Source organism: Perognathus longimembris, chromosome 22 (assembly GCF_023159225.1).
Source record: "Perognathus longimembris pacificus isolate PPM17 chromosome 22, ASM2315922v1, whole genome shotgun sequence".
Classification (NCBI taxonomy): domain Eukaryota; kingdom Metazoa; phylum Chordata; class Mammalia; order Rodentia; family Heteromyidae; genus Perognathus; species Perognathus longimembris.
Window position 1 is genome coordinate 9,333,871 of NC_063182.1, and position 13,256 is coordinate 9,347,126.

Below are 13,256 nucleotides of genomic sequence, written 5' to 3' on the forward strand. Positions count from 1 at the left end.
GCCATGCCTGTGGGCATCTTTAGCTTTAACTAACCAAGGTAAAGCTATAGCTCATGTGATGGATGGATTGAGAGAGAACAGTATCAGGAAGGGCCTGGTTAGCATGACAGTGTGGTCTGGGTCAATGCCCAAAACACTGGGGGGGGGGGCAGGGGGCAGTAACACAGCCTCCCGGCTCATTCACTAACAATTCACTTCAGAAACCCAATGGACATGACTCTTGGAATCCCCTTGCACCTGTTCAGATTCTGGAGTCTTGGGGACCACCACCCTTAGGACAGCCACTACAGAACTTTGCCCTGGGGCCCAGGGAACACCCAATCACAACTACTTTATTTTCCTTTTAATTGTTCTGAAGGATATACACCACATATCCCATGGCAATAAAGCGCATTCGATGTGTTTATAAGCCAAACAGTCACTTTGTTTAAGCAAACACATATACAAAGTAAAATAAAACCACAAAATAATGAACTCCATGTTCATAACATACAAAAATCGCCGCCTACTCAGTAGGTAACTACAACATTCCAACTCCTGAATATATGTATAAATTTACATTTTCAGTTAAAAAAATAGACTTCTGAGAGTTCAGATTTAGTTGTAGATTTAGTTCTCTTACATTCTGGAGACCTGAGGCTCAGCTCAGCCCCTTCCTTACGTTGTTCCCAAAGCCTCCCCGAAGTCATCCACTCCTCGCCCCCTTAAGGCTAGAGGTAAGCAGGCCCCTCCCAAGTGCACATGTCAAGCCGTCAGCAAGGTGTGTCACACAAAAGGCACCAAGACGTGAAACTGTTTTAACCAAAAGGACAAAAAAAAAAAAAACTTTCAAAAAAGGAAAAACCAAACCATATTTTTGTCACATGTGAGAGTACAGTCAAGCAATATTTACAAAAAGGTTAACGGAACAACACTCTGACACATGCTCTGATTAATACCTAGGACTGCTGTTTCAAAAAATGCTTCAAACTTATTGTCACAGCATCACAAAATAGAGGATCACCATTGGTTTGCTTGGCTTTTCTTTGTTTCCCCCCCTGAAAGTGAGGACCTAATTCCAAATAATACAATAGAGAATACGAATTATCTTCACATCAAGAGTACCCCAAGAGAAACAAAATCCATGGCACAGGCACTGTACAAGGATACAGGGGTGAGTCTCCGAGGGCCCCAACCCCATTTGCCAACTTGTTTTTCTAGCATTGAAGGGAGCAAGGGGTCAGGCATATGATGGAGATGATACTGAAATGATTTATCCAATATCCATGCAAATCAAGTTCTTTGGATAGAGGTGAAGAACTTGGACATGGTTGTTTCAGGCAGCTGAAGTCAAAGGAATCTGGGGGGAAGGGGAAGTGGACAAAGGATTGTTGGCCAACAGACCTTCCACTCCAACTAGAGAGGAAGGACTGGGCGCGGAGAACCGCCATCGACCTAAGAGGCCCGCCCCTCTTGGGTCATCTCCTGTCCTTGGTGTGTCTCTCTGTTTCCCTTCAGCAGATTTCAATTGTCCTAGGAGAAAAGGTGGCCGTCATGTCCGAAAGGCCCGTGGAGGCGCTGAAGGAGTTGGTGACGGCCGCTGGGAAGCTGCTGACCTGGGCGGGGAAAGCGGGAGGGACGGAGGCGTAGGTGGTGGCCACGGAGGGGGACGCGAAGCCACTGTGCACAGGGGACGGGTAGGTAGACGAGCTGGGGGAGGAGTAGGAGGTGGGCACGGGGGACGGGTATGAAGTCACGGGGGACGGGTAAGAGGTAGCCACGGGGGACGGGTAAGAGGTAGCCACGGGGGACGGGTAAGAAGAGAGGGAGGAGGCGGCCGTGGAGGCCACCACGCTTTTGTCTGCTTTCTTGTCCTTCTGCCGCAAGTGGATCTTGGTGTGCCTCTTGCGCTCGTCGCTGCGGGCGAACTTCCTCCCGCAGATGTCGCAGGCGAAGGGCTTCTCGCCGGTGTGCGTGCGGATGTGGGTGGTGAGGTGGTCGCTGCGGCTGAAGTTGCGCATGCAGATGCGACACTGGAAGGGCTTCTGGCCCGTGTGGATGCGGATGTGGCGGGTGAGCTCGTCAGAGCGGGAGAAGCGCCGGTCGCAGGACTCCACCGGGCAGGCGTAGGGGCGCTCGTGGGGGGGGGTCTTGCTGGGCCGGTTGGGGTACTTGCGCATGCGGCTGGGTTTGATGAGCTGGGACTGGTAGGTCGTGTTGAGAGTCTTTAGGTCCTGAGAGCCAGACTGCGTGGCAAAGGCCTTGATCGTGGAGAGTGGAGTCAGGGAAGGCTGCTGGGTGCGGCTCTCCAGGCCCTGGAAGGGCTTCTGATCTGGGGTGCCCAGGCCCAGGTCTCCCTGCTGCTGTGGAAACAGGTAGTCCGGGATCATGGGCACCTGGAAGCCGCCCTTGGCTGCAGGGTAGGCAGGAGGCGGGTACTGGAGCGCGGCGGCGCCTGTCGGGCCTGGAAAGGCCTGGCCTGGCGGCTCCGGGAAAATGTCAGTGTTGGGCGTGGGGAAGGTGGGCGCCGCCGAGTAGATGGGGCTGCTGTCGTTGGATGGCACTGCGCAGCTCAGGGGTGGGCTCTGGGAGGCCGACGAGGAGGAGGAGGCCACTGGAGACGGTGCCGAGGACGAGGAGGTGGGCGGGTTGGTCATGCTCACCAGGCCACTGACGAGGCTGAAGAGGGGCTCGGGCCATAAGGTGTTGCCACTGTTGGGCGCAGGCTCCAAAGAGAAGCGGCCGGTGTAGGTGATAGGAGGTAACCGAGTGGTTTGGCTGGGGTAACTCGTCTCCACCATCACCTTCTCGCTATTCAGAGAAATGTCAGGAAACGACTCTGGCAGGAGAGAGAGAACAAGAAGGGGGGGAAGGCCTGGTTACTGGAGAGTCACCACTGGAGGACAACGGGGACCCCAGGCTTGGGTCGGCCGGCTCCCACGGCCTCCCGAGCTGGTTAATAATTGATAGGAGCAGATTGCAATGTTCCTGGACCTGCTCCAGCGGCAGAGCCCATTTCAACAACATCTGACGCAAGCAGAGAATCCCCCTCCACTGCAGCTCCCAGCGATCGGGCAGCAGGAGCTGCCACCGGCGGGCGGGCCAGGGATTCCCGCTAGCACCCCAGCGGCTGCCGCCCGCGCCCGCCACGCGCCCCCCACCACGGGCGGCCAGGGCATCATCCCCGGCCCTGGATACCGTCCCTTCCTCGGGGGACAGGCGGCAGGCAAACGCAAGCCTTCCTGGAGGAAGCGGGGGGGGGGGGGGAGAGCAGTCCTGCTCATCAAAACAAGCCCTCCCCCTTTCCACCCACCCACGCAGCGCCGGAGCTCTCCATCCAAAACAAATGCTCCGTCCTCTGCGCACCGCTAGGATTGCGGGGCGGGTGGGGGGGGGGCGGCTAGGCAGGCAGCCTTCCAATCTAACACCACCGGTACCCCCACCCCCCCCACACACAGGATGCGGAGAAGGCAGGGGAAACCCCCAGTGGTCTCCCCGAGGGGCTGGAGCGCTCCTGCGGCGAGGGACGTCAGGAGGGAGGCGAGAGGGGGCTCGCGCCCCGCCCGGCCCGGCCCGGGGCACCGCTTACCTGCGGTCAGGTGCTCGTAGGGCTGCTCCCCCGGCTCCCCCTGGGGGTTGAAGGCGCTGCCGCCGCCGCCGCCGCCGCCGCTGCTGCTGCCGCCGCCTCCACCTCCGCCGCCCCCGCCGCCGGTGCTGCCGCCGCCGCTGTTCGCAGCGCTGCCCTCCGGGGCCCCGGCGGCCCCGAGGAACTGGGGAGCCCCGTTGCTCAGCAGCATCATCTCCTCCAGCTTGGGGTAGTTGTCCATGGTGGGTGAATGAGGAAAGGAGCCGAACGGGTCGGAGATCTGCAGCGGGGACATCAGCTGCATCTCGGCCTTGGCCGCGGCCATCCCGGACGAGCGGGGGCTTGGAGAGAGAGCTGGGGTTGTTTGGGGGCGGCGGGTGGGGCGCAGCCCTGGCGGGGGGGGGGGGTGGTGCCCTGGAGGTACACGGTGGGGGGGACACGCTCGCGGGGGGCCGGCCGGGTCACATGCGGGGCACAGTGGGGAGAGCGCAGGCGGGGGGTCCCCCCGGCTCGCGGCGGAGGACCGGCGTGGGCCCCGGCGTGGGCCCCGGCGCGCCGCGGAGGCTGGGCAGGGGCCGGTCCGGCGGCGGCGGAAGCTGGCGGCGGCGGTACCGCGGGCAGCGGCTCCCCAAGTTGTGCGCGCTGGGATCTCTCGCGACTCCCCGGATCCGCCTCTATTTCAAGGGTCTGGAGCGGCTCGGGCCCGCCCCCGCCGTGACGTACATGGCCATATATGGGAAGCAGGAAGCCCTAATATGGCAGGACCGGCCGGGAGGACCCGGAGTGACGCGAAGCCCCCCCCCCGATCCCCGAGCGGGGGGCGCCGGCAGCCTCCTCCCCGGAGTCCGCCGCCCGCGCCCGCTCCGGCATCCTCGGCTGCGGGGAAGCTCAGCGCGCGAGCCGCAGCCGGGGACTCCCGGACACCGAGCTCCCGAGCCCTGGGCGCTGCTGCCTCCGCCCCTCCGCACCCCCCTCCTCGCCCCCACCCCCGAGCCGGAAGCGGCAGGGCCATACCGGGCCACTCCATATAAGGCAATGCCCATATAAGGGCTGTTCCGGCGGGGGATCCTTCCTGCTCCTTATATGGCGTTTCCGGGTCGCCGGGTGCCGCTCCCTCCCCCCTCCCTCCCTCCCTCCCTCCGCGCTCGCTGGCTCCCCGCTGGGCGTCCGGGAGCGCGCCGGAGCCGGGGACGCCCGCGTGGGGAGGGCGCGGGGAGCTCGGGGCCGAGCGCGCGGCGGCTCCCACGGCACCCCGGGCGGGCGCGAGCCGGACTGGGGAAGCCCGGGCCCGGAGCGGGGGCGAGGGCGAGCCGGGCCGAGCCCGAGGTTCCGCAGCCGCCGTCCGGGACCGGCGCCCGCCCACCTCGGGGACTGGGAGAGGCGCGGCCCGGCCCGGCCGGCGGGGGCAGAGGCCGTCCCCGAGAGGCGGGGCCTGGGGCCGGGGCTTTGACCAATGGCTGGGTGACATTTTAGAAGTCATTGGGGAAACTGAGGCTAGGCGATGGCGGTCACGTGATTCTCGGACACTGGGTGAGCGGCGGGGCGCCGGCTGGGACCGTGGTGGCCCGGGGCCCCCTTTTTCGCCATTCAGAAGCGAGAGGCGATTGTCTGGTCCGTGCTGGGGAAGCCGCCGCCCCAGGGGCCCGGGTGGAGGACCTGATCGCCTGGGTCGCGAGTTCGGTGCCCACCGGACGCTAAGGGTGGAGGGGGGGGGGTTCCCGCGGCGCTGCCCCCCCCCCCAGGCTTCCTGCGGCCCGGGCGCCCGGCCCTCCGCCGCGCGGGCTCTTCCGCCGCCTCCGCGCGCCCGCGCCGGGCGCCGGGCCAGGCCGGGGAGCCTTCGACGCAGCGAGCGCGGACTGAGCAGGCGCCGCGGCGCGGGCCTTCCCCGCAGTCCCCGGGGGGCCTCCCCGCCCGCGCGCCCGGGCCTCGGGGCAACCCTCCCCGCCCGAGCCGGGCCCGGGGTGCCGGGGCGAGCCGGACGGGGCAGGGAAGCCCTCCCCGCCCCCACCCCGGAGAAACGGGGGTTCCGGGAAGCTGCGGCTTCTGCCCTGCGCCCCCGATCGGGGGAGGTGCGTTTCCTTCTGCATTTAAAAAGCAGATCGTGGGGGGAGAGGGGAAGGGCAGCCTGCGCCCAGCCCCTTGTGGGGGGGTCACTCCCCCCCCCAGCCCTTTCTCTCCCTCTTCCCCCCTCCCCCCATTTCCGTGGTGGGGCTTGAACTCAGGGCCTGGGCGCCGTCCCTGAGCTCTTGGGCTAGCATTCTACCACAGCGCCACTTCTGGTTTTCTGGTGGTTCATTGGAGGTAAGAGTCTCATGGACTTTGCTGCCTGGGCTGGATTTGAACCGCGATCCTCTGATCGCAGCCTCCTGAGTAGCCAGGATTACAGGCCTGAGCCACCGGTGCCCAGCCCCCCACCATTTCCTTATAAAAATCTACTTAAGGAGTCTAGCAAGGATCAGTTCTCCTTTACAGTTGAGCTTGAACTAACACACACACACACACACACTTTATTTTTGACCAATATGCTCCTCTACATTTGAACTTCCTTAGAGGCAGCAATGAAGAACCTCTCCCCTCAGAGCCTTGGGTTAGAGGACCGGAAGGGCACACAGGCGGTGTGTCAGGCCCTCGGTCCCTTTTGTCGCCCTCCACTGGAGTACTCTAGCCACACTTTTTGTACCTCACTTTTTTGGGACTGTAAAATGGGGCTGTTAATAATACCTCGGTGGACATATTGTGATGCAGACTGAAATCACTGGGGGCTGCCATCTGTAGAGTTCCAGTGTGCAGCTTCTATCGTGCTGTTGGCATTCAGTAAACAGTAGCTGGGGTTATTTTTAGGGGTGTTGGACCTAGGGCATCATCCATGCTCACCTGCCAATCCTCAGTCTTCAACAAAACAAAACACCTTGGCATCTTTTCTGAAAAGTTGTACAGAGGGAGAGAGGCATTAAATTCTGACACAAGGATATTATCCCTGAGAGATCATCTGAATCCTTCCAACCGCAGTTGAAGGTCCTTTCCTAGAGTAGAACTTTTCAGCCGTGACTGTGCAGCAGATTCGTGTGAAGAGTGCTGGAAAAGGAAGCTTTTACCTTAAATCAGCCAAATCACAATTGTCCTGGACATGGGAATACCAGCAATGTGCATCCTTACACTGTGCATCCTTACACTGTGTCTGCGCAGTCAGAGCAAACCTGTTGTCCTAGGAGTCTAACATGTTAAGCTGGCCTAAGATATCTTCAGGTCCTTTCTGAAGCTGGACACTAGAAATCCTTATAGTTTTCATTTGTGGCCGACATTAGGTAGCTTTGTAATAGTCCACAGAGAGCGACTTCCTTTAGGGAACCGCTCTCATGTAGCTGGGAGAAGATAATCCCATCCTAAATGTAGGAGGAGGTGTGTAACCAAGGCCTGCCCATCATCTAGGATGAGGCAGTTAGGATACTGTCCAACAGCATTCTGTTTGTCACAGTAATTCATTCAAAACATGCCAGTGAGAATCACATCTAGAACTTTTTCTGGAGCTGCTATAAAAGAACAATTTTTCTTTTCCTGGTGGTGCTAAACCAGTAGAATGTCAGCCTGAAGTCCATCTTATCCTGATGATTGGAGATCTTGTCTAAGAGTGAAGACGATGAAGAGGAAGTGAAAGGAGCTGTACAGGGCTGGGAATGTGGCCTAGTGGTAGAGTGCTTGCCTAGCATGCATGCAGCCCTGGGTTCCATTCCTCAGTACCATATAAACAGAAAAAGCTGGAAGTGGCGCTGTGGCTCAAGTGGCAGAGTGCTAACCTTGAATCAAAAGAAGCTAGAGACAGTGCCCAGGCCCTGAGTTCAAGCCCCAGGACTGGCAAAAAAAAAATAATAATAATAGCTGTACATATTAAGAGTCAGTTTCCACATTTAGCTTTTCAGTAATGTAGGTCAATGCATTCCTTTTTTACTTAGTGAAATAACTGGTTCAGTTCTCCAACCCAAAAGATTTTAATTAATACACCATTTGTTAACAACAACCCTTGAGGAACTCCTGTGCCAAGCGTGGGAATGAGGTCTACAGCGCAGGCCCTTCCGCTAAGGAGCCAGGTGGAAAGGAGCCTGGGTTTGTGTCATAATAAGAGTAAGAAGGAAGCAGTCAGAGACACCACATGTCAGTGACATCAAGGGACATGAGAGATAAAAGGAGAGGGGGCTAGGAGAAGTGCAGAGACGAGGAAGAGATTTTGAGAAGAAATAACATGAAAAGAAGCAAACTTTGTGGTCAGGTGTGACAAGTGAGAAGCTATTTTAGTCCCGGCTTTGGGGTAGGATGGCCAGGAGGGACGGACGGCGTGTGACCTGTCTGAGAAGAATGAGGCTGGGAAGTGAAGGAACAGGCTGAAGCAGAGGAGATTCCTATCTATCGGCAAGTAGCAAAAGATAAGGTTAAATCATTCATTCATTCATTCATCGAGGTGAAACAGTGTCTCTCACTCTGGAACCCTGGCTGCCCACCTCCCATTCAAAACCCTCCTGGCCTCAACTTGCCAAGTACTGGGAGGTATAGGCCTCCAAACCCAGTTTAAGACTTCTCTATTTATCTAGTATCAGTACTGGGGGTTGAACTCAGGGTCTCTTGCTTACCTTTTTGCTCAAGACTAATGCTCTACTGCTTGAGCCGCAGCTCTTTTTCCAGCTTTTTGCTGGTTAATTAGACCTAAGAGTTTCATGTATCTTTCTGCCCAGGCTGGCTTTGAACCTAGACCCTCAAATCTCAGCTTTGAGAATAGCTAGCGTTACAGGCATGAGGCACCGAGACCTGGCTACATTTATTCTTCTGAAAAAGGTTTGTTACCTGGGTGGTGTAATCCTAGCTACTCAGGAGGCTGAGATCTGAGGATTGCATTTCAAAGCCTGCTTGGGCAGGAAAGTCCAGAGACTCTCATCTCCAAAAAATACCAAAGGTAGGTTTGGAGACTCTTATCTCCAATAAACTACCAAAAACGGTCGTGACTCAACTGGTAGAGCAAAAAAAGCTCAGGGAGGGGCTGGGGATATAGCCTAGTGGCAAGAGTGCCTGCCTCGGATACACGAGGCCCTAGGTTCGATTCCCCAGCACCACATATACAGAAAACGGCCAGAAGCGGCGCTGTGGCTCAAGTGGCAGAGTGCTAGCCTTGAGCGGGAAGAAGCCAGGGACAGTGCTCAGGCCCTGAGTCCAAGGCCCAGGACTGGCAAAAAAAAAAAAAAAAAAAAAAAAAAAGCTCAGGGAAAGCCCCCGAGTTCAAGCCTCAGGACTGACACGTGTGCACACACACGCGCGCACACACACACACACACACAGAGACAGGTTTGGTGGCCACTGTATCAGTCAAAAATTACAAAGTGGGGACTGGGGATATAGCCTAGTGGCAAAGAGTGCTTGCCTCCTATACATGAAGACCTGGGTTCGATTCCCCAGCACCACATATACAGAAAACGGCCAGAAGTGGCGCTGTGGCTCAAGTGGCAGAGTGCTAGCCTTGAGCGGGAAGAAGCCAGGGACAGTGCTCAGGCCCTGAGTCCAAGGCCCAGGACTGGCAAAACAAAACAAAGCAAACAAAAAATTACAAAGTGATGTTTTCCTTCATAGAAACAGCCATTCATTGTGAGAGATAAAAATAAAGAAGATAGGGGCTGGGGATATGGCCTAGTGGCAAGAGCGCTTGCCTCGTATACTTGAAGCCCTGGGTTCGATTCCCCAGCACCACATATACAGAAAATGGCCAGAAGTGGTGCTGTGACTCAAGTGGTAGAGTGCTAGCCTTGAGCAAAAAGAAGCCAGGGACAGTGCTCAGGCCCTGAGTCCAAGGCCCAGGACTGGCAAAAAAAAAAAGAAAGAAAGAAGATAATTTCAGCTTGTAGTAGGTATACCTTATATACTAGGGAGGTAGGGGTGGCATCTTAGAAGAGGCAGCTGAAGAGACGAAGCTGTACCCCTCCAGCCTCTGTCCGCACCCACAGCTCAGACAGAGCGGGAAGTCCTCTTAACTTCCCGGTGAAAGGGCAGCTAGTGAGAAAGCCCACAAGTCAGGCTTCCTAGAGAGGGCTACACCCCTCAGTCGTCCTCCTCAGATCCGTCTTGGGCCGGGGGCAGATCCTGCTTGCTGTAACTGGGAGCCGGAAGGGGACACAGAAAAATCAATTTGGGCTCCGAGTTGAGCTCCGTGTGACCTCTAAACTTGTGCCCACCAAGCCAGATGGAGTGACATGACTTGGGCCTGCAGGAACCCCAACTGGAGGGAAAGAAACGGCTGAGCTGCTTGTAATCCGAGCTACTGAGGATCTTGATTCTCCATCAGTCTGGGGAAGAGAAGTCTGTGAGACTCCTCTCCGCTCACCACCGTAAGCTGGAAGTGGAGCTGTGGCTCAAGCGGTAGAGCTCTAGCCTTGAGGGGAAAAGCTAGGACATATCACCCAGGCCCTGAGTTCAAGTGCCAGGACCTGTGCACCCCTCCAAGGCTTGAGCACGCTGCAACCCTCAGAGGAAAACAAGCCCCTTCGTGCAAGCCATTTCCTACTGGTGGTGCTGAGCTCCGTCAGCACCCACAGGTGCGGTGCAGGCTGTGGCTTGCCGTTCCGTGGCCGGCCCGGGGCTCAGGAAGTGACGCTCTCGGCTTCTGTCTCCGTGGCTTGTCACACTTTCCGATGGCTGATGGCTCCAGCGGAAACCCAGCCGCACTCCCGCCCAGGGAGAGCCTTGCGAGGAGGAGAAGCCCAGCCGTGGGTGAGACGGGAGGCGCGCGGAGAGGTGGGGGGACCCATCAGGAGCCTGGTGGAAGGCAGAGGGGTGAGGCAGGGTCACCCCCTGTGTTGAGAGGTGAAGCCATCTCTCCACGTCAAGTAAAGACGCCCGAGCACAGGCTTGGGGCCTAGGATGGGGGGAAGGGGCCACGTAGAGTGGCATCCGAGGGAGTAGGGGTGAAGCTTAGCAGTAGAGCTCTGCCCTAGCATGTACACGGCTTTGGGGGTGCATACCCAGTCCCGTCTCACACCCCGACAGGTAAAGACGGAGACGTTGGAGAATTCCACGACGGGCCGTGGGATTGATTGAGATGGGTACAGTCTTGTTGGCCTGCTCCAAGTCCTCAGAATCACAGGGTAGACTGAAAATGAAAGCCATGATCACACTGTTCTCAGGGGGGTGGAAAGAGAGGGGGTGGGTGGCAGTAGCTGAATGTATCTGAGCACTTAGGGGGGCTTTGGCCCAGGGTGCCTTGCAAACGCAGGAAGAGGCCGCTATCCTCCGGGCCTCCGCGGCTGTTAGCAGGCTGGCAGGACCCGGGGCTGGGAGAACAATCCGGCCTGGGCTGGTTTCTTTGCTCCCTCTACTCCCAGCTGCGTGTGCAGCAAAGCCAGCCCACTGCAGAAGTCTCTGGAAGCTCTCTGGGTAGGAGAGGGAGGGGAGAATTACATAAGAGCTCACTGATGTGCAGGAAGTCGAGAGCAGCCTTTAGATTAGAAAGGCAGTGTTTCCATCCAGCCCAGAAAGGCAAGAATAGCAACAGCAGTTATTTCTGGTCCCTCACCACCGCCCAGCGTTCAGGCTGCTCAGCTTCTCGGTGGGTGAGCTTAGACTTAGCAGGAGGGGGAGGGGGGAGGAGGCCGGCAGCCCTGGGGTTACCCCACTCCGGACTGCCCTCGCCCACCCCACCCACCCCAGAAAACACCCCAATGCAGGGAGAACAATAAGAATAGTGAGTATGCTTTTTGCCTTTGATTTTCCTTAATCTCTGGGTGCTTTCTTCATGCCACTTCCATTCCAACTCATTTACATTTATGTGTGACGGGCTCTGTGCTAAACTGTTTACAGGTTTTGTTGTTTTGGTGGTTGTGGGGCTTGAACTGTGGCCCTAGGTGCTGTCCCTGAGCTCTTCAGCTCAAGGCTAGCGCTCTATCACTTTGAGCCACAGAGCCACTTCCGGTTTTCTGGTGGTTAATTGGAGATAAGTGTCTCATGGACTTTCCTGACCTGGCTGGCTTTGAACCAAGATCCTCAGATCTCAGCCACCTAGGATTACAGGTGTGAGCTACGGGGACTGGCACCGTTGACAATTTTTAACCTCACATTTCATTGCCAGTCAGAGAGGACATGTAACTTGTTCAGAGTCACAGAGCTGGTCAGTTTGTGGAGCCCTGATTTCAATCCAGTTTGGCTTTAGAATCCTGTGGCTAAACCCCAGTTTGTACCATGAACCATTCTTTCCCAGAACAAATCAGATAAACTTTTTTTTTTTTTTTTTTGCCAGTCCTGGGACTTGGACTCAGGGCCTAGACACCAACCCTGAACTTTTGCTCCAGGTTAGCACTCTACCACTTGGGCCACAGCACCAATCCCAGGTTTTTCGGCTTATGTGGCACAGAGGAATTGAACCCAGGGCTTCATGCATGCTAGGCAAGCACTCTGCCACTAAGCCACATTCCCAGCCCCAGAAAAGCTTTGTACTGTACAAGTTTCTTGAGTCAAGTTGAAGAGAGAAAGACTAGTGAACAGATCGTTTGCTTTCCCCTTCCCTTCTTTATTCTTTCTTTCAATAATTTTGTGTGTGTGTGCATAGAACTGGGCCTTGCACTCTTGCTTAGCTATTTTATTTAAGGCTGGCGCGCTACAGCTTGAGCCACACCTGCCCTCTTAGCTTTTTTTGCTGGCTAATTGGGCTAATTGGAGATAGGGTTGATTGGATTTACCTGCCTGGGCTGGCTTCACTCTTTAGATCTCAGCGTCCTGAGCAGCTAGGATTTCAGGAATGAGCCACTGGAAACTGACTTCACTTTTGTTTCTTCTCATTAGCATGCAGGGAAGGTTCCATGGGGACATTCCTATACATGCATGCAATGCATACCTGCCAGATGCACCCCATCAATCTCTCCCCCTTACCTCCTCTCCATTTCCAAAACAGTTTCCTCAGGTTTCCATGCTGAATAGATTATTTCTGTCCATTCAACATTTATCAAATATCATCTCTGCTCTAACCATTATAGACACACAAACACAAGTAAGGAGAGTCCCTCCCCATTTTGCAGCTCACAACCTAGTGAGGGAGACAGACAAGCAAAAAAAGCAGTGACAGCAGTATGACAGTGTGTTGTGCCTTTATAGGGAACCCCTAATCTAGCTTGCACCCCCTCAAGTGCTTCCAGACAGCCAGAGAGCTAACTTGCCATTTGATATTCGCAGGAGGTGAGACAGCAAAGGGCAGTAGTGACCGCAGAGGGCCTTGGGCTTCGGTTGAGGAGAGAAGGGGACCAGGTGTGTAAGCTGTCCATCACGGGGACTTCCACGGGGCCTTCTGCTCAGAGGAAGAAAGATGTGAAAATCTGACACTTAAGTTCAGTGACAGCTTGATTCAAAAGACCATCTGTGGCCATTGGTACAATGGCAGGAAGAGGTTGGGAGGCTGGCTGGAAGGGACCAGGAGTCCCCTCTCTTCAGGGCAAAAGCCGAGGGGAGAGGAAGCCAGCACTGCAGGTGGAGGCGGGGCTCTGGGCGGGCATTAAGTAGTCAGGTAGCAGCAGAGGAAGGAAGAGCAAGCTGCTGCCCAGAGACAGGGGTGTCTGCTTCACTCAGCGGAGACCACACTGCTGGGGAGGGCGGGGGGTGCCGGGAGGCCCTGGAGCTCATGGGACCCAGGGTCCCTCTAGCCCAGGTACAGAGGGGCTGAAATGAGAGGTTG

At 56.6% G+C, this 13,256-nt stretch overlaps 1 protein-coding gene across 1 annotated transcript; it reads right to left on the minus strand.

Annotated features, from left to right (window-relative positions):
• Positions 1–1,028: 1,028 nt before the first annotated feature.
• On the minus strand, positions 1,029–4,204 carry Egr1 (early growth response 1). Its single transcript, XM_048331457.1, has 2 exons — positions 3,569–4,204; positions 1,029–2,818 (listed from the first exon to the last, which is right to left on the minus strand). Exons 1-2 carry the CDS (start codon positions 3,888–3,890, stop codon positions 1,494–1,496), a joined length of 1,647 nt encoding a protein of 548 aa, XP_048187414.1. The 5' UTR covers positions 3,891–4,204; the 3' UTR covers positions 1,029–1,493.
• Between the last annotated feature and the right edge of the window lie 9,052 nt (positions 4,205–13,256).

What these genes read in the sequence shown, in the direction of transcription:
- Egr1 (XM_048331457.1), bottom strand. Translation starts at nt 3,890, where the DNA reads ATGGCCGCGGCCAAGGCCGAGATGCAGCTGATGTCCCCGCTGCAGATC. An exon ending in CTACGAGCACCTGACCGCAG is followed by an intron (nt 2,819 to 3,568) that starts GTAAGCGGTGCC and finishes CTCTCCTGCCAG; the next exon opens with AGTCGTTTCCTGACATTTCT.